The sequence below is a fragment of the Muntiacus reevesi genome, chromosome 4, assembly GCF_963930625.1.
Source record: "Muntiacus reevesi chromosome 4, mMunRee1.1, whole genome shotgun sequence".
In the NCBI taxonomy this organism is placed as follows: domain Eukaryota; kingdom Metazoa; phylum Chordata; class Mammalia; order Artiodactyla; family Cervidae; genus Muntiacus; species Muntiacus reevesi.
Window position 1 is genome coordinate 71,281,053 of NC_089252.1, and position 25,787 is coordinate 71,306,839.

The following is a 25,787-nucleotide window of genomic DNA, read 5'->3' on the forward strand; positions in this document are numbered from 1 at the left end:
AGCTCCTGGGATGGAGGGACCCCTCCAGGCCTGCGCTTGTGTCCTCAGGGCTCATCCAAGGGTAGGTCCCCCCGGGTGGAGACCAGGGCAGTCAGTGTTCAGGTGAGCAGAGGCGGGACCAGCCTAGTGAGAACTGGCCCTGCAGAAGAACCACAGGCACCGAGGTAAGAGCGCACGTTTACTGTGTCTGCCGCACTCTTCATCCACAGCGCCTTCCCCCGGGGATCACGTGGTGGCCTTGCGGGCTGGGTGACCCAGACCAGCGTTCTGTGTCTTAGCTGGAGGGGCCTGCCCCCTCACCTGCTCCTGTGCTGGGGCAGCTGTTCACATTGTGTGTGTTCACATCAGCTCAGGGGTCTTGACTTGCCATCCCTCCCGTGCGGCGCCTCCGATGTGGGCCGCTTCAGTTTCCGGGGTATTCAAAGACAGCGGCGGCTCCCATGCCAGTGCCGATGCACATGGACACCACCCCATAGGCCCTAGGGAAGGAGACATACGGTGGGGGGGAGGCACGGCCACCAAGCTCGCGCCAGGAAGGCTGAGCTGGGTGCACCAGGGCCTGTGTGGGCCCCAGCCTGCCCCCCAGGTGCACACATGGGGTGACAGATGCCTGCTGCAGGCCAGGATCCCGTCTCCTCAGCTTGGAGCATGCGGGGGTACGTATACCTCCCCCAGCATCCCCACAGGGCCAGCCTCACCTCTTCCCGCGGCGCTTCAGCTCGTTGAGCAGCGTGATGACCTGTCGAGCCCCCGTGCAGCCCAGCGGGTGGCCCAAGGCCACTGCACCCCCCAGGGGGTTCACCTTCTCAGGGGGGAGTTTCAGCTTCTCCACACAGTACACAGCCTGGGGGGAGGTGAAGCTTCGGCTGCGGACCCCTCTCTGGTCCCCTTTGCCCCTAAGCCCCCTGGCTCCAACTGGGGACCCCAGGCCACGCTGCAAAACAAAGGCTCACCTGACTGGCAAAGGCCTCGTTGATCTCAAAGATGTCCACATCATCCGCCGTCAGCCCTGCAGGCCCGGGGGAAAGACCTGAGCTGAGCCAGCAGCCCCCTTCGCGGGATCCTCAGTCTCCCCAGGGCCCTGCCCCATCCATGGCCTGTAGTCTGCCTGCTGGGGCTGCCTTTGTTCAAGATGGGTGCGTGGAGCCCAGCTGGGGGTCGGGGTGCTGGTCTTCAGCCGCCTGCATTCTGCAGCACCCGCAGGCCCACCCCAGGCTCCTGTCCCCCACCTGCCTCAGGCAGCAGCACGAGCAGCAGGAACTGGGTCTGAATCTCGGGGGTGAAGGAGCTGTCTTACCTGCTTTCTGCAAAGCGACCGGGATGGCGTAGGCAGGGCCAATGCCCATGACGTCAGGTGGAACCCCGACCACCGCATAGGACCTCAGGACCCCCAGGATAGGAAGGCCCAACTCTTCTGCCTTGGACCTCCTGGCCAGCAGGATGGCAGCGGCCCCATCACTCACCTGGCTCGAGTTTCCTGGAGGCAAAGCACAGGGTTGGGGGTGCCTGGGGGCCACGCTGAGGTGGTCCACACCTTCCCCATCCACCTGCCTGGTAACCCCAGCACCCAGGGGAGAACATCCAGCTAGAGCAGCCCCTTCCTCCGCCACCCCCAGCCCCGTCTCACCAGCTGTGGTAGAGCCCCCGTTCTTAAAGGCGGGCTTCAGCTTGGCCAGGCCCTCCATGGTGGTGCCAGGGCGGATGCCCTCATCCTGGGCCACGGTGACGCTCTGCTCTGTGCCCTTGTCGTCACGGATCGTGGTGGTGACAGGCACGATCTCAGCCTGGAAACAGCCCTGGCTCTGGGCTCTGGCTGCCCTGCCAGCACCGTGGACAGCCAGGCTCAGGTTCCCGTGGGGTTACCTTCCTTCCTGGGGTAACCTCCCTGAGGCTCCCGCCCCCTGCCCTTTGGGACAGACGTGCAATCTCAGGCAGCTACATGCGGGGACATACTTGCTGAAAGGGAGTATGCAGAGGGCCTGCTGTGGGTCCCCCTCCTGCCCGGGGAGTGGGAGCCCAGGGCCTCACAGGACCTTTCTGGTCATCAGCCTTATCAGATCCTCAAGGGGAAGGTTTGAGCAGGGGGCTCCCCTCTGAGCCCTGCACCCGAGAGGGATTAAGCCAACCTGAGGCTGGAGCCCCAGGAATATTGGTGCTGGCTTCTGTCGACTTTTCTGTTCCCTCCCACCAGCCCAATCCCATCTGTTTCTTGTGTTTCCACATATTTATAATGACATAGGGACTTCCCTGTGGTCCAGCTGCTACAACTCCGTGATCCCAGGGGACCCAGGTTGCAGGGGGCCCAGGTTCGATCCCTGGTCAGTACATCCCACATACCACAACTGAAACCCAGCACAGCCAAATAAATATTTTAAAAATAATAAAAATGACATACACTAAACTACTGGATAAACCTTAGTATTTAAACAGTGTAAAAGCACACGGCATTTTAGGGTGATTGTTGCAATCATATGCAAAAGCCCAGGGGCATTCCCAGGGGAAGAAGCCACAGCTTTTACCCGACTCTCTGATCAGAGCTTGAACCCAAGTGGCTAAGAACCACCGCCTCAGAGAGGCCCACCTGGCTGGAGACCACTCCCTCCACAGCCCGTTCACTTCACCAGGGGGAAAGACACTCAGTAAACAGGCCATAACGGGATGTGGTGCTGAGGGTGCAGTGGCGCCCTCCCTGGTCCACCTCCCCTCCTGGGAGGGAGAGGCTGGGAAACTACTTGCTGCCCAGCAGTAGCCTAGGGCGGCTCCATCTGACACCACTTACGTGCTAAATGGCTTCAGTTATGTCTGATTCTGCAAGCCCACGGACTGTAGCCTGCCAGGCTCCTCTGTCCATAGGATTCTCTAGGCAAGAATACTGAAGTGGGTTGCCACTTCCTCCTCCAGGGGATCTTCCTGACCCAGAGATCGAACCCGTGTCTCTCATGTCTCCTGCATTGGCAGGCAGGTCCCTTACCACTAGCGCCACCTGGGAAGCCCACTTAGAACAGCCTCAAACGCTCACACTCCAGCCCTTTCAGCATCTCACACCAGACAGCACTCACTTTTGCTGGGAAGCCAGTGCAAAGGTATCCTGCTTCTCCCGTGAAATGCCAAACCGCTTAGCCACGTTCTCTGAGGTTATCCTGGAACACGGGCGGGGAACGCTGAGTCTGTGTGCAGCCCGGGGCTGCAGACATGGCGGGGAGACCTGCGTCCCAGTGACGCCAGGGGCACAGGCAGGAGGCACCGTAGCTGGGACTCCACGCGTGTCCACCAGAGACCAGCACCCAGGAGGGCGTGGGTGGGGTGCCACCCGGCCTGGCCAGCTTCTGCGCCTCAAGGGAAACTACTCTCCTGAGGACTCCTGGGTCCCCGTGGGAAGGCCACCCCCAGCTTTCTGCTCCCTGGAGCTGCAGCTTCCCCGCATCCCAGAGCCCCAGCGGGGCCTTTGGCCCAGGCTTCCCTCAGAGATGGTCCCCGCTGTGGAGGCAGCCGCGCGTCCCCTCACACGCCCTGCGGAGCCAGGACTCCCTGCCCACGGCCCCGGGGTGGCCCTGGCTGCAGTGCTCAGCGGCTCTGCGGCGGCGGCGTCTTTGAGGCTGCACTGTCGGGGCCCAGTGCCCTCACCGGCGTGGCCGGTGGGCAAATGCCTCCTGCTTCCTCAACTTTTGAGGCCAAGGTTTTGGGGTGCAGTTGCCATCAGGCCTTGTGTGACTGAGCCCCTTAGGGTGGGAGTGATAGGCTGGGCCATGCCTGGAAACCCAGGGGCGCAGAGTGCACTGGGGGCCTCAGGAAGTCCCAGCCCCAGAGGCCCTGCAGAGCAAGCCAGGCCTGAGGCGGGGGGCTACAAGGGGATCCAAGCTCCTGATCCAAGCCTGCTCCGGGCCAGGCAGGGAGCTGAGGCAGGTACTCACCCCATAGGAATCAGGCAGTCTCTGGCCTTCTCCTTCTCCACCAGGCGTGAAGTAATATTTCCAGGGTTCCCTCTGTCAGCCAGGGACATGGACTCCACCCTGAGGAGCAAGAGGTGATTAGCAGGCTCCCCACAGACAGCTCGGTGCCGGCAAGCGCTGGGAAACAGCCAGGGCGCCCCGGGCTGGCCAGACAGCTGGGGGTGCAGGGCTGCCGAGCCCCGCCTCCACCCCAACCCCCGGACCACCGCACAGCCCACACACCCGGGCAGGGCCTCACTCCCCTGAGACAACTGCTCCTTCAGCCAGCCCAAGGAAAGTGGCCTAGTGCTGGCCACAGTAGGGGAAACATTTTAACAAGCCCAGGCCCTGCCCTCAGGGGCCACAAATCCGGAAGAGAGACAAGACCAATAATATTCTAAAAACCACATGTCAAAGAGCAAGCCAACCTGTTTGGAGGAGGAGGTGCTAGGAGCCGAGGGGAAGGCTGAGCTCTTGGGTTAGTGTGGTCACAAAGGGCTTCCAGGAGGTGGCAGAATATAAGGCTTCAAAGGGCGGTAACACATAACTTTGCACACTTTTCATGCGCCCAGCACTATTTGAAAAATCCTCCCAAGTATTAGAGCGCTGTGAGCAATGCCAGACCCAGAGAAGCCGAGTTAACTTGTCAGTGGGGACCAAATTTAGGTAGTCGGGCTCCAGAGCCCACTGCCACCTACAATATCGTGAGTCACTCGTCATGAGCAAAGTCTGGGGAACAGTCAGTCTGTGACATGGGGGACTGTCCTGGCCCAAATCCTTAAACCCTGTAATTTGGTCTTTCACCTGCTTGAGGACTCAGATTCCCCATCAGAAACCCATGAAGGCTCCAACCTTCTCCTCAGTCCACACACACCCCCATCCATCCTCCAGTGAGAGAGCGAGAAGCCCGGGGGCAGCCTGGCCAGTGGCCTTTGCCCGGCCAAAGTCCCTGCGGTGTGGTCTCTGGGTTCATCTACGATTGCTGACATGGGGCTGGACAGCCAGTGCCAACTGGCACAGCTCCGAGATGGCCTGGCAGGGCTCCGATTAAAAAATGCTCTGAAGAGGAAGTGAGAGGCAGAGGGAGCGGGTCAGGATCCTGGGGCTGCCGGCCCCCCAAGCCTGCCGAAGTCCCGAAGCGGCCTGCGCTCCCAGCCTCCCCTCCCCGGAGTGCCGCCCAGTACACCGGGGCTCCGTCTGCTGCAGCTGAATAGGAGTCACAGCTGACGGGGGCCAGACCACCACAGACCTGACCATGTCCCTCAGAGCCCAGGAGGCAGCAGAAGTTTCTACCCTGGACAGGGCGGGGGACAGAAAGCCTGTTAAATGAACAAGCTAGTCCTAGAGCAGGCAGCTGTCCTGGGCTTTTGGGAACCAAAACTACTTTTTCCACTCTCAGCAACCATCACGAATCAACAAGGGTTGCCACAGACGAGAAACCTGTGCTGTGTTTTCTCAAAATGCTTGCCCACATCTCCAGCCTGACAGATTTCCAAGAAAGCTCTTCAAAGCCACTTTCCTCTGGTGCTGAGAGGTGTGCCCGGTTCCCAAACAGCCAGAGCTGGGGGCTGATTCTAAGCAGAATTTGTAGGAACCAACTCGCAGCCAGCTGCCTGAAAGGGCTGCAGGGAGAAGCATGAAATCATAGCCTCTGAGAATTCAGGAGAGGAACATTAGTTTCATTGTTACAAGTTGGTTAATAAGCTCCGGCAGAAAGAAATTCTTACCCACAAGCCATGCCAATGTCATAAGACCCATTTCTGATGCCACCTGCAACAAAAGCATTTTATAAACATCCTTCCCCAGAGTCCATCTGTCTTGGGAACAGAGGAGCCTCTTCCCCACCTGGTCTCTAAGGGGGACTCAGCCACATCCTCGGAGATGGAGACCCAGGAGTGCTCAGAAAAGTCTGGGGGGCTGCAGTGGGGGGCTCTCCTCCACGCTTTCTGTGGGCACAGTCCTCAGGAATTACTGCTTGCCCCACAGGCAGGCACTCTGCTGACCCGAGCCCATGGAGCCAGGACCGAGGCCAGGTGGCAGCCATGGGTGCCCACCCAGTCACAACTTACCAGCTATGCTGGCCACCGCCTGGAGCCCCGACGAACACTGTCTATTGACAGTTGACAAAGGCACAGTCTCCGGGATGTCACTGAAACAGAAAGCAAGACGGGAAAGTCAGCCCGCCTCTCTCTGCCCGGCTCTCAGGGAAAGCAGGCCTGGGCTCCTGGCCAGCCTGACCGCCCCTTTGTGGGGGAGCTGGGGGAGGGCGGACAGAAAAACCAGGAGAACCAACAGGCGGCCCTGCCCGCACTCCAGGCGATTCACACTGTTCGCACCCATCTCTGCAGGCGCTTACCCCCCAGGGTCCCGCAAGCACATGCCCTTCCATCCAGTGATCCTCCTCAACCAGGGCCAAGCACAGTCTGAAGGCAAGAGAAGGCTGGCTGGGCCTTGTCTTGCCTTTGAAGGTTCAAAAGTGAAAACTGTACATCCCTCTTTCTCCTAGAGCCGGGGTCTCCAACCCTCAGACCATGGATCGGTACTGGTCCCTGGCCTGTTAGGAATCGGGCCACACAGCAGGAGGTGGGTGGCAGGCTGGCAAGCGAGTGCCATATTCACTCAAACCCATCTGTATTTACAGCCGCTCCCCATCGCTTGCACTACCGCCTGAGCTCTGCCTCCTGTCAGATCAGTGGCCGCCTTAGATTCTCACAGGAGCTCAAACCCTTCTGTGAAGCGGGCATGCGAGGGATCTAGGCTGTGCGCGCCTACTAAGACTCTAATGGCTGACAATCCGAGGTGGAGCCAGGCAGTGAGGCTAGCTAGGGTGGGGAGTGGCTGCAAATACACATCTGTCATTAGCAGAGAGGTCTGACCACACAGAGACCATTACTAATCAACTGCAGATTCATATCAGAACCCTATCAGTGAGTGGCAAGCGACAGTTAAGTTGCATCTAGTGGCAGGCTTTAAGTCAAAATCTGACACTTCAGTCCACCTGTGACTCGCCCATTATTTTATTGACCACTTCCGTCTGGGCCTCTTTCCCACACTATGCACCTGTCTCAGCTTTCATAAGCCCACAAGCTAACCCTAGCCAAAATCAGTAGAAAACAAATGTCGCTGGAGGGCTTCTTTAAAAGGTGGGAAGACCCAATGATGAGACAGCAGAAGATGCTTAAGACTTCCAACAAAAAAGAAAGCTGCATTTAAAAGAAAATACCAAGAGTCCTACTTAAATTACAGGTTCATTACAAGTGACTCACATTTTCCAAGCCTGCTTTGTAAATACGGTGACCAGCTATCCAACAAAGCTAAAAAAAACCTTCAAAACCGCTTCACCACATGGAGACCAAGCACCCTGCATTAAAAGACAAGCCTTTGGGACTTCCCTGGTGGTACCGTGGGTAGGAATCCGCCTGACAACGCAGGGAACACAGGTTTGATTTCTGGCCCAGGAATATCCCACATGCCTCAGAGCAGCTAAGCCCGTGCGCCACAACAACTACTGAAGCCCATGTGCCTGGAGCCCCTGTTCCACAACAGAGGAGCCCCTGTTCGCCACAACTAGAGAAAGCCTGGGTGCAACAATGAAGATCCAGCGCAACCAAGAGTACAGACAGACAGACAAGCCTTTGGCATTTTAACAAAGAAAAAAACTCGAACATGAAGAACAGAAGCAATCACTGAAGGCTACCACTCACTTCATCAAATGGACCTGTACTGCAAGCATCATTCGTAGTGGCTAACCTTATAGCTAAAGTTAAGAAGCCCTTCACTATTGGTGACGAGTTGATGCTGCCTGACATCTGATGTGAACTTTTAGAGAGAGGCTGCCGTTTAAATGGTGGCACGTGTTCCTCTTTCAGACAGCGCCACAACGAGACAAACTGATGAAAACATTACTAGAGGATGTTGTGCTGTGTGCTGTGCTTACTCGCTCAGCCGTGTCTGCCTCTTTGCAAACCCACAGACTGCAGCCCGCCAGGCTCCTCTGTCCATGGGGATTTTCCAGGCAAGTATACTGGAGTGGGTTGCCATGCCCTCCCGCAGGGAATCTTCCTAACCCAGGGATTGAACCCAGGTCTCCCACATTGCAGGCAGATTCTTTACCATCTGAGCCGCCAGGAGAGCCCAGCACAGCTGTTAGGATAAATGACTCACCGTGGTCCATAGTCCCGGTTGGTGAGTCTATCGAATTGGACAACAAGGCAAAGTGCTTGTCTGCGCAATCTATTTTTTAGGAGGATGTGTGTGAGGATATGTTATGTGCCCTTTTGTTGCCAACCACACCACAGTTGCAGAACAATTCAAATCTCTGAATGATTACCTATCAGGAAAACTGAATTGGTCTTTTTGTGTCAATATATGCATGAATGCAGTAGCTGCCATGGCTGGATGACTTTCTGGTTTCACTACTCAAGTCAAAGAGTTCGCTTCTGAATGTGAGTCTACACGCTGCATCATCCATAGGGAAATGCTGGCTATCTGAAAGAGTCACCTGAACTTAACAGTGTTCTGCAGGATGGGATTAAGTTATCAGCCACATTAAAGTACTTGCCCACAACTCATGTCTGTTCACATAACTCTCTGAGGAGAGGGACTCAGAGTACACATGTCTTATACACAAGATCACTGGCCAGAGTTACAAGAGCCGCTCCAGAAATTTCTCTTAGGAAAAGTCACCACATTTCAGTGATGCAGAATGGATCACGAAACTTGCCTACTTTGAGTGATGTATTTAACCTACTCAACTAATTCGATCTGTCATTTCAGGGTAGAATGACAACTGTGTTCAAGGTAGCAGATAAAGTGGCTGCATTTAAAGTCAAACCGGGGTTATGCGGGCAATGAGTGAACATTGGGATTTTTGATACTTTTCAAACATTAGCAGAGATTTTGAAACAGACTGAGCTAGGGCCTTCTTTCTTTCAGCTATTGCATGATCACCTATCTCACCTTTCAACAGAGTCTGAGCATTACTTCCCAACCACAAAAGACCCCCGAACTGGGAAGGAATGGATCCACAACCCATTTGTGAATAAGCTAGGAAAATTGTGCTAGAAGAGGATCAACTGCTTTAGACTGAAAACAATGGTGGCCTTAAAAGTTATGCTTCAGACAATTTCAAATCTCCACACTTTCTGGATTCAAATCAAGGCGGAACATCCTGAGGTTTCCACAAAAGCACGGAAAAACCTGCTTCCATTCCCAACATCCAATCTTTATGAAGCAGGGTTTTTTTGCAGTGACAGCAACCTAAATGAGATTATGGAGTAGATTGGATATAAGTAACACACTTTTTTCCCACCACGCCCAGATGGGACTGTCTAGCTGTAAGAAAACAAGCTCAGGGCTCCCACTGATTCTGCATTATAGTGAGTTATATAATCATCTCATTATACATCACAGTGTAATAACAATAGAAATAAAGTGTGTACTGTAAATTTAATGTGCTTGAATGATCCCAAAACCATCCCCCACACACACCAGTTCGTGGAAAAACTGGCTTCCACAAATCCGGTCCCTGGTGCCGAAAGGATTGGGGACTGTTGCCCTAAAGAACAGAGAAGGGGGCCTGTGGCCAGGACAGAGAACCAGTACAAAAGAAATGTCTAAAGTATGACAGAGGGCCAACAGGCCCAGGAGAAGATGCTCCACATCACTAATTATTAGAGAAATGCAAGTCAGAAGTATAATGAAGTATCACTTCACACCAGTTAGAATGAGCATCGTTTGAAGGTCTACAAATAACAAATGCTACAGAGGATGTACAATGTTGGTGGGAATGTAAGTTGGTGTAGCTACTATGGAACACAGTATGGAGGTGCCTCAAAAAGCTGAAAATACAGTTGCCATCTGATCCAAGAATCCCGCTGCTTGGTGCACATCCAGACAAACTCAAATTCAGAAAGACACATGGATGAGAGGCAAGATAGCACATCCCCACATAACCAGGTAGGAAGAAAGAAAGAAGGGAAAAGGAAGAGGAAGTGGGATGGGACCTACACCCCCGAGGGCGGAGCTGAAGGAGAGAAGATTCCTGCATGTGGCAAAGCCCCCTCACTGGCAGGGAGATCAGCTGGGCAGAAGAGGGGCTTCGGAAACTCGGGGGAGAACACAGCAAGCTGCAGGCAGGACAGACAGACCTGCACAGACGGTCCGGCCACAGCCCTCTGCGCCCCAGCCTGAGATGCGTCCACTGGTGCACACAGGGGCTGGCTGCTGGAACTTGGGGTTTGGAAAGCAGACCTAGGGAGAAGACTGCCGTTGGCTGCCAGGAGACAGCCTGAGGTGGCAGGAGTGAGGCTCTCTGCAACCGAGAATGCTCATGGAGGAAGCCGGGACCACTATGCAAGCAAAGCCCTGTTGCTGAGTGATGTGCAAAGGGTGGGGCCGCCATTGAGCCTTTCTCCCAAGGGGCGACCCTACCTTCCTAGATACCCGGAAGGGCTCCAGCCAGGACAGGCTCTCACGCCCCTCCTGGCCAGAGTGGGCCAATGTGCTCTGGGGCAGACTTGGGAGCAGGGAACAGAGAGTGACCCACATGTAGAGGTGGGGCTGAAACCACAGCTGAGCCTCAGAGGCTGTGCAATTAAGGAAGAGCTGCAATCTCTCCTCCGAGCTGCATCAACAGCAGATTACACCCCACGATGGGATTATTTAACTTATATGCAGAGTACATCATGCGAAAGGCCGGGCTGGATGAAGCTCAAGCTGGAATCAAGATTGCCGGGAGAAATATCAATAACCTCAGATATGCAGACAACACCACCCTTATTGCAGAAAGCAAAGAGGAACTAAAGAGCCTCCTGATGAAGGTGAAAGAGGAGAGTGAAAAAGCTGGCTTAAAACTCAACATTTAAAAAAATAAGATTATGGCATTCAAACCCATCACTTCATGGCAAATAAGATAGAGGAAAAAATGCAAACAGTGACAGACTTTATTTTCTGGGCTCTGAAATCAGTACAGACAGTGAATGTAGCCATGAAATTAAAACACATTTACTCCTTGGAAGAAAAGCTATGACAAACCTAGACAACATATTAAAAAGCAGAGACAAAGTGTCGATATCACTTTGTCGACAAAGATCCATATGATCAAAGCTATGGTTTTCCCAGTAGTCATGTACAGATGTGAGAGTTGGACAATAAAGAAGGCTGGGCTTCTTGATGCTTTTAAACTGTGGTACTGGAGAAGATTCTTGAGAGAGTCTCTTGGACAACAAGGAGATTAAACCAGTCAATCCTAAAGGAAATCAACTCTGAATACTCATTAGAAGGGTTGATGCTGAAGATGAAGCTCCAATACTTTGGCCACCTGATGGGAAGAGCAGACTCACTGGAGTCTGGAAAAGACTCATTGGAAAAGAGCAGACTCATTGGAAAAGACCATGATGCTAGGAAAGATTGAGGGAAGGAGGAGAAGGGGACGACAGAGGATGAGATGGTTGGACGGCATCACCAATTCAATGGACATGAGTTTGAGCAAACTCTGAGAGATAGTGGAGGACAGGAAAGCCTGGTGTGGTGCAGTCCATGGGGTCGCAAAGAGTTGGACATGCCTGAGCAGCTGAACAACAATGGGCTTTGTGAACTCAGTGCCTGCAGAACATCCCCTGCAGCCCAGACAGGTCTAGCTTTTGCAGCTGAGAACTTTGTGGACATGCACACGCTGAGGTGGGGCCAGGGCAGAGTCTGAGCTGCTCCATGGCACCCCCAGGGAGTCCAGATCCATAATTACTGCAACCTGGGCCCTGACTTCAGTGGATGGATGCTGGTGGCCTGGTGAAAACAACGCCTGAGAGACACCAGGGCCAGCTGTGGCGTTCCCACAGTTACGATGGGGCTGAGAGAGGTGCCATGGTGGCATCTGAGAAAGGTGACAAGAGAGCACACCCACAGTGACCAGCTCTGGAATAGGAATCCTTAGTGGTTTCTCTCTGAGTGGGAGTGCTCCAGCCCCGCTTACCTCATACTGCATATCACAAACACAGCTAAGGAAGTGATCTGAGGGCCTCTGCTCAACACTTGGGGGCAGACCCCGCCCTGACAGGCCAGTCACACCTCCTATCAGAGGGGACAGTGGCCAGCACACACCAAGGAAAGACGTGGCAGACACACTATAAAGAGAGTTCTCGCACCAACAAATATTAAACACATGCAGACTACACAGGATGTTCCCACATAAAAGAGCCCTCCAAGACCATCTGAGGGGCCGGCCTTAGAAGGAAGAGCCCCCAGATCATTTAGCCTTGAAGGTCAGCAGGGCTTGAGGGCAGGAGCTCCACGGGGCTGGGGGAACAGAGACCCCCCGTTAGGGCGCACAGCCGGTTTCATGAGCACTGGGGCCCAGCTTAAAGCAGCCCCTTTACAGGAACCTGGGCAAGGCCCACCGAGCGGCCTTAGAGGGTCTCCTGGGGGGAGGCGCAGGCCGGCTGCAGCCCGCCGGCTGAGATTCAGGCAAGCACAACGATAGTGGCGGCTCCAGGGAATAGTGATTGGTGTGAGCTCCCCTGGAGGTCCCCATTTAGGCACCAAGACCAGGGCCCACCCAACAACCTGCAGGCTCCGGTGCTGGAAAGCCTCAGGCCAAACAGCCAACTCTAGGAACACAGCCCCAGCCGCCCATCAGAAGACAGGCTGCCTGGGCTTCCCAGGGGTCCAGTGATTGGGAATCCGCCTGCCAGTGCAGGGGACACGGTTTCCATTCCTGGTCTGGGAAGACCCCACATGCTGCGGAGCAACTAAAGCTGTGTGCCACAACTACTGAAGCCCGTAGCCTAGAGCCCGTGCTCCACAGAAAGAGAAGCCTGCACGCCGCAACTGGAGAGTAGCCCCCACTTGCCTCAAATAGAGAAAGCCCACACGCAGCAATGAAGACTCAGCGCCCAACACAGTAAAAAATAAATTTAAAAAAGAAACAAATAACATACAAAAGGAATCCCCACAAGGCTATCAACGGCTTTAAGGTTATTTCAGCAGAAACAGTGCAGATCAGAAGAGAGTGGCTCAATCTATTTAAAGTGATGAAAAGGAAAATCCCACAATCAAGAATACCCAGCAAGGTTTTCATTCAGATTCAATGGAGAAATCAAAAGCTTTACAGACAAGCAAAAGCTAAGAGAATTCAGCACCACAAAACCAACTAACTCCCTAACAAGAAAATTTAAAAAATGGGAAAGCTCTCCAATAAAAGCAAACAAAGTAATAAGAAATCGTCCACACACAAGTAGGATGTCAAAACCAGCAACCATGATGGTCCAGTGGCTGGAGATCCGCCTTGCAGTTCAGGGGATGTGAGTTCAATCTGTGGTCCCGGAACTAAGATCCCACATGCCATGGAGCGACTAGGCCCACGCACCCCAGCTATGGAGCCTGAGCACCACAACAAAAAATCCCACATGCCACAACTAGGACCGACACTGCCAAATAAATAAATTTTAAAAAATCAGCAATCATGAGAAGAGAGTACAACTGAAGGAAATGGGAACTACATTTGAAATTAAGAACCAGCAACTTAACTTTGTACATATATAGATCACTATATCGAAACCTCATGGGAACTGCAAACCAAAACTACAATAGATTCACACACAGAAAAAGCAACCCAAACACAACACTAAAGATAGTCATCAAACCACCAGAGAAGAGAACAGAACAAAGGAAGACCAACAAAAACTATTACAAAAACCGGCAATAAGGTGGGGACGCGGAACTTCCCTGGTGGCCCAGCGCTTGAGAATTCACCTTCCAACGCAGGGGATGTGGGTGTGATCCCTGACCAGGGAACTAAGATCCCACAGGGCAACTAAGCCCATGCACCACAACTGGAGAGAAGCCCTCATTTCACAATGAAGATTCCATTTGCCAAAACGAAGACCTGAGGTAGCCGAAAATAAATAAAAAATATTTTAAAAAAGAAAACGGCAATAGGAACACACATATGGATAATTACCTCAAATGTAAATGATTTAAATGCTCCAACCAAAAGACACAGAGTGGCTGAATGGATAAAAAAACAAGACTCTGTAAGAGACGCATTTCAGACCTAGGGACACATACAGTCTGAAAGTGAGGAAGTGGAAAAAGATATTCCATGCAAATGGAAATCAAAAGAAAGCTGGAGTAGCAATACTCATATCAGAGTATCTAATATCGTAACTAGACTTTTAAGCACAGACTGGTACAAGAGACAAGGAAAGACACTATATAATAATCTAGGGATCAATCCAAGAAGAAGACACAACAATGTAAATATATATGCACCCAACACAGGACGACTTCAATGTTTAAAGCAAATGCTAACAGCCATGACAGTGAAAACTGAGGTGCCAGCATGCTCATCTCGGTCATGGGTGGGAGGGGCCTGCCAGGGGCTGGGCAGCCTCAGCCTGACCCGACCCTGGGGACAGTCCATCACCAGATTGCACACTCACACAGTTGGGGAGCTTACCACCTCTCACAGGAGGACAAACCCTCCCTATAATTCCTGAGGGTCCTCTTGACCCTGCTTGTGAGAGGCATCGTGGTGCAGGCATGGTACCAGAGAGTCTCAGGTTCGAACTTCCCCTCCATCACTGCCACTACTGTGAAGCCTTGGCCAAGTTACTTAACCTCTCTGAGCCTCAGCTTTCTCATATGCAGGCTGTCAAGAAACAGAAACTGCTGTGGTAGGTCAAGTCAGCCAAAGCACTTCCACCCTCACCCTCCTCCCCATATGGCCCAATCCAAAGCCAGACAGGATATGGAGGGTACCCTGCCACACCAGGCCTCCTGCCTGCCACTCTGAACCCTCAGGAAACCACAGCCAGTTTCTTCATTCTTACAGCCATGCAGCTGAGGCCCAGAGAGGCGATGGGACTTGCTGCAAGTCACACGGCCGGTGGCGTGGGATGGAGTCAGAACCGACCCCAGACTGGGCAACAATTCTTACGTGAAGCCCCAAACAGTTTTTCCGCAGAGATTGGTGGCACCTCAAGAACAGAATTATACATGCAAAGCAGAGAGCACTAGGACAGGATGACCAAGGCTGATACAATTCACAGCTAGAGATTCCACAACACTGGTTCCAGCCAGGAGTCTCCTGGCGTACAACTGCTAAATACTGGCTTCAAACGAACCACCGGGAGCCACAGACCAGACACTGCAATAAGACAAGATCACCCTTCTCCAGTTGTGGAATGTGGGTTCAGTGACACTGCACACTCAAAGGCCTTTTTTTATGGAAATGTCCTGACACACACAGAAGTAGAGAGAATAATATAATGAACTCCCACATACGAATCACCCAGCTTCCACTATTGTCAACATTGGTCAATAGAGCTTCCTTTCTACCCCTCCCACATCTTTCCCAAGGCTGGAGGGCTTAAAGCAAATCCCAGATGCAATGTCCTCTCACTAGTAACCCATTCAACCTGCCAAGCCAACGAACGACATTGTTTTTATATAACTGCCATGCCAATGTCACACCGAACAAAAAATAACAATAACCCTTAAATAATCTAATATTTAGTCCATGTTCAAGTTTCCCAGACTGTGTCAAAGATGTCTGTTTGCAATGAGAAGAGTGTTCACAAAATTCATTTTGCTCCAAACTCTACAACTATGGTACTTCACATGTTCTACTTCCAAGAAGGACTGTTAGAGGCAGAGAGAGATAGGAAATGCATCAATACCACTTCTTAAAAGCTCCAGCTGTGTGCTGGACACAAACTAGCTCACAGTAGGCCCTCAAGATAAGGCCAGGTTCCCTCTTAACCTCTGTACCCAGTCCAGCAGCCCTGGGGAGGGTGGGCCCTACCCGTGCAACATGGAATATTACTCAGCAATGAAAAGGAACAGGCTTATGGAACTTATGGAACAGGCTTAAAGAACAATCGGAATGAAAGCTACAAAGAATTATGCTGAGTGAAAAAAACCAATTCCAAAAGGCTACAATCGGTGTGGTCCCCTTTATATACCTTTCTTGAAATAAAATTACAGAAATAGAGAAGAGGTTAGTGGTTGCCAGGATCAGGAAGCAGAGGAGTGAGAAGGGAAGTGGGTGTGGCTATAAAACGGTCCTCATGATAATGGAAATGTTCTATGGAAATGTTCTGTAATTTGATGGTATCAATGTCAATATCATGGTTGGAAAACTGTACAATAGTTTTTCAAGATGTTCCCACTGGGAGAAGCTAGGAAAAAAGTACATGAGGATCTCTGTATTCTTTGTTAAAACTGCATATGATTATCTCAAATATACTATCTCAAAATAAAAAGTTTAATTTTAAGAAAAAAGGGGGGAAATCGATAGTAATACAATAACAGTAGGGGACTTTAACATCCACTTACACCAATGGGACAGATGATCCAGATAGAAAATCAGTAAGGAAACATAAGCTTTAAATGATACATTAGACCAGATGGACTTAATTGATATTTATAGAGCATTCCGTCCCAAAACAGCAGAATATACTTTATTCTCAAGTGCACAAGGGACATTATCTAGGACAAATCACATCTGGGGCCACGAATCAAGCCTTGGTAAATTTAAGAAAATTGAAATCATATCAAGCATCTTTTCCAGCCACATTCTATGATATTAGAAATCAAATACAGGGAAAAACTGTAAAAAAACAAATGCATGGAGGCTAAACAACATGTTACTAAACAACCAACAGATAACTGAAAAGATCAAGAAAGAAATTTTAAAAATACCTAGAAACAAATAAGTCAATACACAGCAATCCAAAACCTATGCAATGCAGCAAAAGCACTTATAAGAGGGAAGTTTACAGTGATAGTCTTATCTCAGAAAACATGAAAAATCTCAAATAAACAACCTAACCTTATGCCTAAAGCACCTAGAGAAAGAAAAGCAAATAAAACACAAACTTAGTAAAAGGAAAGAAATCATAAACATCAGAGGAGAAATAGAGATGAAGAAAGCAATATGAAAGATCAATGAGAGTGGCAGCTGATTCTTTAAAGATAAACAAAGTTGATAAAATTGATAAACCTTTAGCTAGACTCAGAAAAAAAGGGAGACGGCTCCAATCAATAAAATTAGAAATGAAAAAAGTTACAGCTGATATCAAAGAAATACAAAAGATCATAACAGACTACTACAAGCAATTTTACACCAATAAAATGGACAACCTAGGAGAAATGGACAAATTCTTAGAAAGGTACTACCTTCCAATTGAACCAGGGAGAAATGAGAAATACAAACAGACCAATTACAAGTACTGAAATTGAAACTGTGATTAAAAAACTTCCAACAAACAGAAGTGAATTCTTCACAGGTGAATTCTATCAAACATTAAGAGTTAGCAGCTATCCTTCTGAAACTCTTGCAAAAAATTACAGAGGAAGGAACACTCCCAAGCTTATTCTAATGAGACCACCATCACCCTGATACTAAAACCAGACAAATACCACAAAAAGAAAATTACAGGAATTCGCTGGTGGTCCAATGGTTAAAAATCAACCCACCTGCCAATGCAGGGGACACGGGTTTGATCCCTGGTTCGGGAAGATTCTGCATGCCGTGGGGCAACTAAGCCCGTGGGCCACGCCTACTGAGCCCTCTCTCTGGAATCTGCAAGTCGCAACTACTGAAGCCCACACACCACCACGATGAAGAGCAGCTCCTGCTCACTACAACCAAAGAGAAGCCTGCATGCAGCAATGAAGACACAGTGCAGCCAAAACTAAAATTCTTTAAACATTTATGATTTATCTTTAAATTGTTTAATTAATTTATTCTGGGCTGTGCTGGGTCTCTGTTGCTGCGCTGGGGCTTTTCCTAGTTGCGGCACGCAGGTCTCTCACTGCCGTGGCTTCTCTTGTTGCAGAGCACTGGCTTTAGACACCTGGGTTCAATACTTGCAGCGTTCAGGCTTAGCTCCTCTGCAACATAGGGAATCCTCCCGAATCAGGGATTGAACCTGTGTCCCCTACACTGGTGGCAGATTCTTAACCACTGGATCAGCAGGGAAGTCCAATAATAAATAAATTTTTTAAAAAAAGAATAAATTAGAGAGAATATTTAAAGAAAAAAGGAAAGAAAATTATAAGCCAACATCACTGATGAACACAGACACAAAAGTCCTTAACAAAATACTAGCAAACCAAATTCACCAACACATTAAAAGGATCATAAATCCACGATTAAATGGAATTTATCCCAGGGATGCAAAGGATTCTTCAATATATGCAAACCAATCAATGTGACACACCACATTAACAATCTGAAGAATAAAAACCATTATGATCATCTTGATAGATCCAAAAAAGCTTTTGAGAAAATTCAACACCCATTTATGATAAAAACTCTCCAAAAAGTAGGCTTGGTGGAACCTACTTCAACATAATAAAGGCCATATATGACAAACCCACAGCTAACATCATTCTCAACAGTGGAAAAACAGAATGAATTTTCTCTAAGATCAGGAACAAAATAAGTAGCTCACTCTTGCCACTTTTATTCAACATAGTTTTGGAAGCTCTAGCCACGTAATCACAGAAGAAAAAGAAATAAAAGGAATCCAAGTTGGAAAAGAAGAAGTAAAACTATCACTGTTTGCAGATGACTTGATACTATACACAGAAAATCCTAAAGACTCTACTGGAAAACTATTAGAGCTCATCAATGAATCAGTAAGGTTGCAGGATACATAATTAATACACAGAAATCTTTTGCATTCCTATATACTAACAATGAAAAATCAGAAAGAGAAATTAAGGAAATAATCCCATTTACCATCACATCAAAAAGAATAAAATACCTAAGGAGGCAAAAGACCTATACTGTACTTAGAAGACTATGAGATGCTGATGAAAGAAATTCAAGATAACACAGACAGAAGAGAGATACACCATGTTTTGGGATTATAAGACTCAATATTATCAAAATGACTATACTACCCAAAGCAATTTACATATTCAATGCAAACCCTATCAAATTACCAATGGCATTTTTCACAAATGAGAAAAAAAAATTTACGATTTGCATGAAAGTACAAAAGATCCTGAATAGCCAAAGCTATCTTGAGAAAAAAAAAATGAACCTAGACCCAGTGCAGGGGTCCTAGGTGTGACTCCTGGTCAGGGCACTAGATTCTGCCTGCCATGACTGAGAGTTCACATGGTGCAACTAAAGATCCCACATGCCACAACTAAGACCCAGTACAGCCAAACAAATACATAAACGTGTGGTGTATCACCAGCTACAAAATGATTTTTTTTAAAAAATAGAAAAATGGGGCTGGAGGAATCAGGCTCCCTGACTTCAGACTATACTACAAAACTATAATAATCAAAACAGTTTTGGTACTGGCACAAAAACAGAAATACAAATCAATGGAATAGGATAGAAAATCCAGAGATAAACCCACATACCTATGGTCAACTAATCTAGGACAAAGGAGGCAAGAATGTACAATGGAGAAAAGATAGACTCTTCAATATATGGTTCTTGGAAAACTGAACAGCTCAATGTATTAATAAAAAAATGAAATTAGAACATTGTTTAGCACCATACACAAAAATAAACACAAATGGATTAAAGACCTAATTGTAAGGCCAGATGCTACAGAACTCTTAGAGGAAAATATAGGCAGAATACTCTCTGACATAGATCGCAGCAATATCTTTCTTTGATTCACTTCCCAAAGTAAAAAGAAGAAAAAAAAAAAAGAAAGAAAAAAGAGAGAGAGACCAAATTAAACTTAAAAGCTTTTGCACAGCAAAGGAAACCATAAACAAAATGAAAGATAACCCACAGAATGGCTGAAAATATTTGCAAAGTGACCAGTAAGAGATTTATCTTCAAAATACAAAAACAGCTCCGTGCAGTTCAGTATAAAAAAACAAACAACCCAATCAAAAAATGGGCAGAAGATCTAAATAAACATTTCTCCAGAGAAGACGTACAGATGGCCAAGAGGCACATGAAAGGATGCTCAACCTCAATACTCATTATAGAATAATGTAAATCAAAACTACAATGAGGTATTATTTCACACTAGTCACAGTGGCCATCATCAAAAAGTCTACAGACAATAAATGCTGGAGAGGACAGGAAGAAAAGCAAACCCTCCTATGCTGCTGACAGGAATGTAAGTTGGTACAACCACCATGGAAAACAGGATGGTGGTTTCTTAGAAACTAAACATAGAGCTAACATATGATCTGGCAATCCCACTCCTGGGCATATATTTGGAGAAAGCCATAACTCAAAAAAGATATACATGTACTCCAGTGTTGACTGCAGCACTATTTACATTTAGCCAAGACATGGAGGCCACCAAAATGTCCATTATCAGAGGAGTGGGTGAAGATGTGGTACATATATATGATGGAATACTATTCAGCCACAAAAAAGAACAAAATAATCCCATTTGCAGCAGCATGGACAGACCTAGAGATGATCATACTAAGTCAGTCAGACAGAGAAAGACAAATATATGATATCACTTAAATATGGAATCTAAAAAAGTGATACAAATGAACCTATTTACAAAACAGAAACATACTTAGAAAACAAATTTATGGTTACCAAAGGGGAAAGGTGGGGGGAGGGATAAATTAGGAGTTTGGGATTAACATATACACACTGCTATATATAAAATAAATACATCATCAAGGACCTACTATATAGCACAGGGAATGTGACTCAATAATATGGGAAAAGAATGAATATATTTATAACTGAATAACTTTGCTATATACCCAAAACGAGCACAACATTGTAAATCAACTGTACTCCAGTATAAAATAAAACATTAAAATTTAAGAGTCTACAAATAACAAATCCTGGATAGGGCGTGCAGAAAACAGAACCCTCCTACATTGTTCGTGGGAATGTACCCTGGTACAGCCACCAGGGAAAACAGTATGGAGGGTACTCAAAAAGCTAAAAACAGCCTTGCCATGTGATTGAGCAATCCCACTCCTGGGCCTATATCCATTCAAAACTATAATTCAGAAAGATACATGTATCCCAGTGTGCACTGCAGCACCATTTTAGCCAAGACATGGGAGCAATGGAAAGGTCCATCAACAGAGGAGTGTATAGAGACAATGTGGTAGGTATATACAGTGGAATACTGCTCGGCCATAAAAAGAATGAAATAACGCCATATGCAGCGACACGGATGGACCTAGAGAGAGACTGTCACAGAGTGAAGTCAGTCAAAGAAGTCAAATATACGATATCACTCACATGTGGAATCTAAAATATGACACAAATGAGCTCATCTACAAAACAGAAATGGACTCACAGAAAACAGACTTGTGTGGGGGCGGTGATTAGGGGAAGGATGGCATGGGAGTTCGGGGTTGACAGATCTAAACTATTATATAAAAATGGATAAACAACAAGGTCCTACCATATAGCACAGGGAACTATATTCACTATCCTGTGATAAACCATAGTGGAAAAGGATATTTTTTAAAAAAGAATGTGTGTGTGTGTGTGTGTGTGTGTGTGTAACTGAATCATTTCGCTATACAGTAGAAATACAACATTGTAAATCAACTATGCTTCAATTTAAAAAACAGAATGTCTAAAATATGAGGTCAGAAACCATCCCTACTCTCAGCCTTTATGTTGCCACAATTCTCTGTGGAAAGCCTGTTCCCGCTGGACAAAGAACCCTGACAGGTACTAGGTATTCTAACATCCCTCCTTCTGGTGGGTTCCCCCAGGCTTTCACACTGGTTTCAGCCCTAGAAGCTGGTGGAGCCACCTCTGCCAGTGTAATCTGAGTTGGCCATGGGCACAAAGTCCTGAGACCTATGGACTCAGAACCTCGGGGTGAAAGTACCCTGCTGATTCCAGTGTGTAACCAGAGCTGGGAACCTCTGGACTGGTGTCCAGGCCAGGTTTTGCTGAGACCCTCTTGGGTGGAGAATGTCCTAGGCACCTGGAGCCTGTTTACCCTTCCCAGGTGCCCTAACACCCTACTACTTAGTTATTGCCCCTTCACCCAATCCACCCAGTGTTCAGTAAACACCGACTCAGTGTGAGGGATGCTGACATGCTTTATAATACAGCGTCCGAGAGGATGCCCGACTACTTACAGAAAGTGAATTAACTAGCCGCATCTATAGCAACAGAGCAAGACAGCAAAGCCCATCAAAAGGAAGCATGTAGCCAGCCGACTGGAAAAGAAGGGGCCCTCTTGCTAAGCCTGGGTGCTCAGGGAAGTCTGGTGAAAATGGTGACACTGTTTGGGCAGAGTTTAACCATCGAGGAGAAGGGCGGCAGGGACAGTACTGCATGGGGACAGACTGACCAGCTTAGGGAAAGAAGTGGGCAGACAGGGTGGCTTAAAGAAGCAGCAGCATGTAGATAAGACTGGAAGGCAAATCTGGAGCCAGATCAAGGAATCTTCTGAACTCTAGGCTAAGCAGTCTGAATGTCTCCTAGTCTCCACATCTTTTCTCATTTTTCCTGTTCCTTCACTAGTTCATGTTCCTATTATTGCTTCTCCGTGTAACTGGCATTAGAGAGCTAAGTGGTTCTTAAATCTACACATGAAAATAATTTAAAGCTCCTCCCCCATCCTAGGACAAGGGGTAAAGGGCAATTCACCAGGGCAATGCACCACGGTGAATACCTTCTGGGCAACCCCTGGGTTCTGGCCCATGCCCAAGTCTCTGTGGATGGGCTCTGCTTTGGAGATGCCAGCTTGCTCAACTAGCATGTCGAAAGCTCAGAGTCTCTCTTCAGTGAGCCAACCTGAATATTTACCTGACAAAAGGGCAGAGTTGACACAAAAGCCAAAGCAAAAAGCTGACTTAGGCTTAAGAAAGACTGGGCCACAGCAAACTTTCTGCTCCAGGCCCAAAGGCTATTTGTCCTGGATCTGCACCAGTAAACACACCCTCCTTTCAAAGTAGGGGAAAGTTAGTATCCAGAAAAACTGGGTGCCAAGCATCCTGGCTGTGTCTGGAGTCCACCAGACCCTGATCTTCTCCCACCAGCAGGCTGAGTTCTCTGGGGCCGGAGCCCAAGCAAGAGTCTGAATAACCAACGCAGAGCAAGAACTAGAAAAGTTTACCTCAGAAACTGGGCGATTCGGGCCATGACCGCTCCGGCCCCAGGCTGAAGCACATTCCCTGTGGACAAAGCTGTAGTCAGTGCCAGGCGGTGCTCTGGGCACTAAGGTACGGCTGTGATGACCAGAGAGGGGGCATTCCAAATCCTCCTTCAGAACCACTGGGATGTCAAGGTCTGGAGCAGGCTGAGCCAGTTACACAGCAGTGTATCCTGGTCAGACACTAGATCCAGTCCCTGAGAGGTCCACGACCCCCTGCCCATGCACCCTGCTTTTCCAAATCAGCACACTCTGGACAGGTCGCCTGCCTTTAAAGGTAACACGGAAAGAAGAATGTAGTGCAAAGCTTGAAGTCAAAGGAGGCAGTCCTGTCAGTTAGGAAAGTGCTTCTGAAAATGCACACCTCCCTGAGTGGCCTCCACCTACTTCACTCCAGGGGTTGAACAGTGATCCCCCACCTAGGGGTGGCACCTCTGTGATGAGCCTCTTACCATATAATGTTAGGTTCCGCAGAGGGAACAGAGGTGGGGGAAGATTAGACTGAAGGTCAAGGGGCCCTAGATTCGGGTCCAAGCTCTGCTGCAAATCCCCCAGGCAGTTTGTCTATTTTTAACTGCAAAGCTGGACTTGGATGGTTTTTCGATGCTCCTTCCGTTCTACCCTGGCATAGACAGTACATCAGGATATGTAGAGAAACCCAGTCTCCAGTCTCTTAGGGTGTTTTCAAACCCCGGCACCAAGACTCTAGGGTGGAGATGTTTGTCCCTTGCGATTCCTACTTCCTATCATACTTAATAAGAAGAATGTGCTTGGAGCCGGCACAAAAAGTGCCTGGACGCGGGGGTGGGAGGGGTGGTGGAGTCTATAGCCCTAAGAGACGATTACACTTATCTGCGTGCAGTCCGTCGCCATTCCCCTCACTGAAGACGCCTGGAAAGCGCCTGAATGAAGAGCGGTGTTTGAGGAGGGCTTTGACGGGATGGGAAGGCGAGGATCGAGCAGGGCCAGGGTAATGCACTCACCCACGCAGATATCTCCCAGCTGGGCCGGGTTCAGCTTGACGTCCTGGAGAACCGCGGTCATGACGGCGGAGAGAAGCTCGTCGGGGGTGGTATCCTACAGCCGAAAGAGCGACCGCTAGGATCCCGGGTCGGGACCCCAGCTCCCAAAGCCTCGCCCTCCCCCAAAGGGACAGAGCGGTCACAGCTCGGGCGCAGAGCCGCCACCGACGCCGAAGGGAAACGAACAGAGGAGCCAGAACCCAGCCCACCCCGGGCCTCCATCTCACACCTGGCTCTCGAGCCCAGGTGCCTCACCTTGAAGCCGCCGCGGCCCGACCGGCCAATGGCCGTGCGCCGCCCGTGCACCACCACGACATCCTCTGCGGACGCCCGCCGCGCAAGGCCTAAACACGGGGAGGCCTGCGGCTCCGGGTCCGAAGCGGGCCGGCCCTTCAGGTGACCCAGCACCACCTGCAGCCTCCGCATCGCGCAGCTCGGCCAGGTAAACCCTCAACCAGCCAGGAAGAGAGGGCAGCAACCGACAGACCGTGGCCCACGCAGGCGCTGAACCTTACCTCTGACCCACCGAAATCTAAGTCCCACCCACAGACCTAGTGGTTTGACTGGCCTGTCCCTCTAAAAGTCCCGCCCATCTCCCCGCCTCAGCCAACCTCTGGTTGGCGAGCCTGCCTGAGGTCCCGCCCCAAGCCGCAAGCCGAGCTTCCCAAAGTTAGCCACCAGAGGGTTTTTTCACTCAAAGCCCCGCCTACAGTAGCCTAGGCCTGCCAACCGGGAGGTGGAGTTTTCTGAAGCCTCGCCCAGAAACGCCAACAGGAATCCTTTCCACTTGCAGCCCCGCCTACTGCCAACCCCCAGGCGTGTTTGCAGGGGCACCTTTCGTTTCTTGAAGAAAATTTCACCATTGCCGGGGGTCCCTTTCCCTACAACCCTGCCCACTGCCCACCACCAAACAGATGGCGGGTTTGTCAGGAGCGCTGCCTACAGTTTCTTACCTGGGAAAGAGGCGCCGAGGCCTCTTATTCCTCTTCTCCCTTCCTCACCTTCTCTGATGTCTCCCCCAGGCTGGGAGACCAAGATAATTCCGAGGTGCCCCACAGCCTACCTTGACGCGCTTGGGCTCGCCTGGGAAGTCTTTCGAGAAGACTGAGGGAATTTGGGATTCTGGGGTGGCAGGAGAATGGATTGTACAGAGTTGCCGAGATGTGACAGGACTCCCTTATCTGGAGAAAGAGACATATACAGACATTTACATTTTTAAAAAACAAATTTTACAGTCAATTTGGGATTAGTGCCCACCTACCCCACTAGATGAAAGTGAAAGAGGAGAGTGAAAAAGTTGACTTAAAGCTTAACATTCAGAAAACTAAGATCATGGCATCTGGTCCCATCACCTCATGAGAAATAGATGGGGAGACAGTGGAAACAGTGTCAGACTTTATTTTTCTGGGCTCCAAAATCACTGCGGATGGTGACTGCAGCCATGAAATTAAAAGACGCTTACTCCTTGGAAGGAAAGTTATTACCAACTTAGCATATTGAAAAGCAGAGACATTACTTTGCCAACAAAAGTCTGTCTGGTCAAGGCTATGGTTTTTCCAGTGGTCATGTATGGATGTGAGAGCTGGACTGTGAAGAAAGCTGAGCACCAAAAAATTGATGCTTTTGAACTGTGGTGTTGGAGAAGACTCTTCAGAGTCCCTTGGACTGCAAGGAGATCCAACCAGTCCATCCTAAAGGAGATCAGTCCTGGGTGATCATTGGAAGGACTGATGCTGAAGCTGAAA

The 25,787-nt window shown here is 49.3% G+C and overlaps 1 protein-coding gene across 2 annotated transcripts; it reads right to left on the bottom strand.

The window, feature by feature from the left end:
- Position 1: 1 nt before the first annotated feature.
- Positions 2–24,571, bottom strand: ACAA1 (acetyl-CoA acyltransferase 1). 2 transcript variants are annotated; one of them, XR_010662943.1, is made up of 13 exons: positions 24,298–24,571; positions 24,004–24,097; positions 22,985–23,042; positions 5,999–6,078; positions 5,657–5,699; positions 3,912–4,010; positions 3,060–3,140; positions 1,628–1,818; positions 1,298–1,477; positions 954–1,009; positions 699–844; positions 301–479; positions 2–139 (listed from the first exon to the last, which is right to left on the bottom strand). XR_010662943.1 is itself a non-coding variant. In XM_065933004.1 (12 exons), the coding sequence occupies exons 1-12, from the start codon at positions 24,466–24,468 to the stop codon at positions 404–406; spliced, it is 1,275 nt and encodes a 424-aa protein (XP_065789076.1). In that variant the 5' UTR covers positions 24,469–24,570; the 3' UTR covers positions 166–403. The 2 variants fall into 2 exon arrangements, 1 of the variants encoding a protein (XP_065789076.1); XM_065933004.1 differs by lacking the exon at positions 2–139 and having other exon boundaries at positions 166–479; positions 24,298–24,570.
- Positions 24,572–25,787: the final 1,216 nt, after the last annotated feature.

Excerpts from the sequence above, each read along its gene's own strand:
- ACAA1 (XM_065933004.1), bottom strand. The coding sequence starts at position 24,468 with ATGCGGAGGCTGCAGGTGGTGCTGGGTCACCTGAAGGGCCGGCCCGCT. Across the intron at positions 23,043-24,003 it reads GCTGGGAGATATCTGCGTGG|GGAATGTGCTTCAGCCTGGG; the intron begins GTGAGTGCATTA and ends CTTTGTCCACAG. Across the intron at positions 3,141-3,911 it reads GACTGCCTGATTCCTATGGG|GATAACCTCAGAGAACGTGG; the intron begins GTGAGTACCTGC and ends CCCGTGTTCCAG.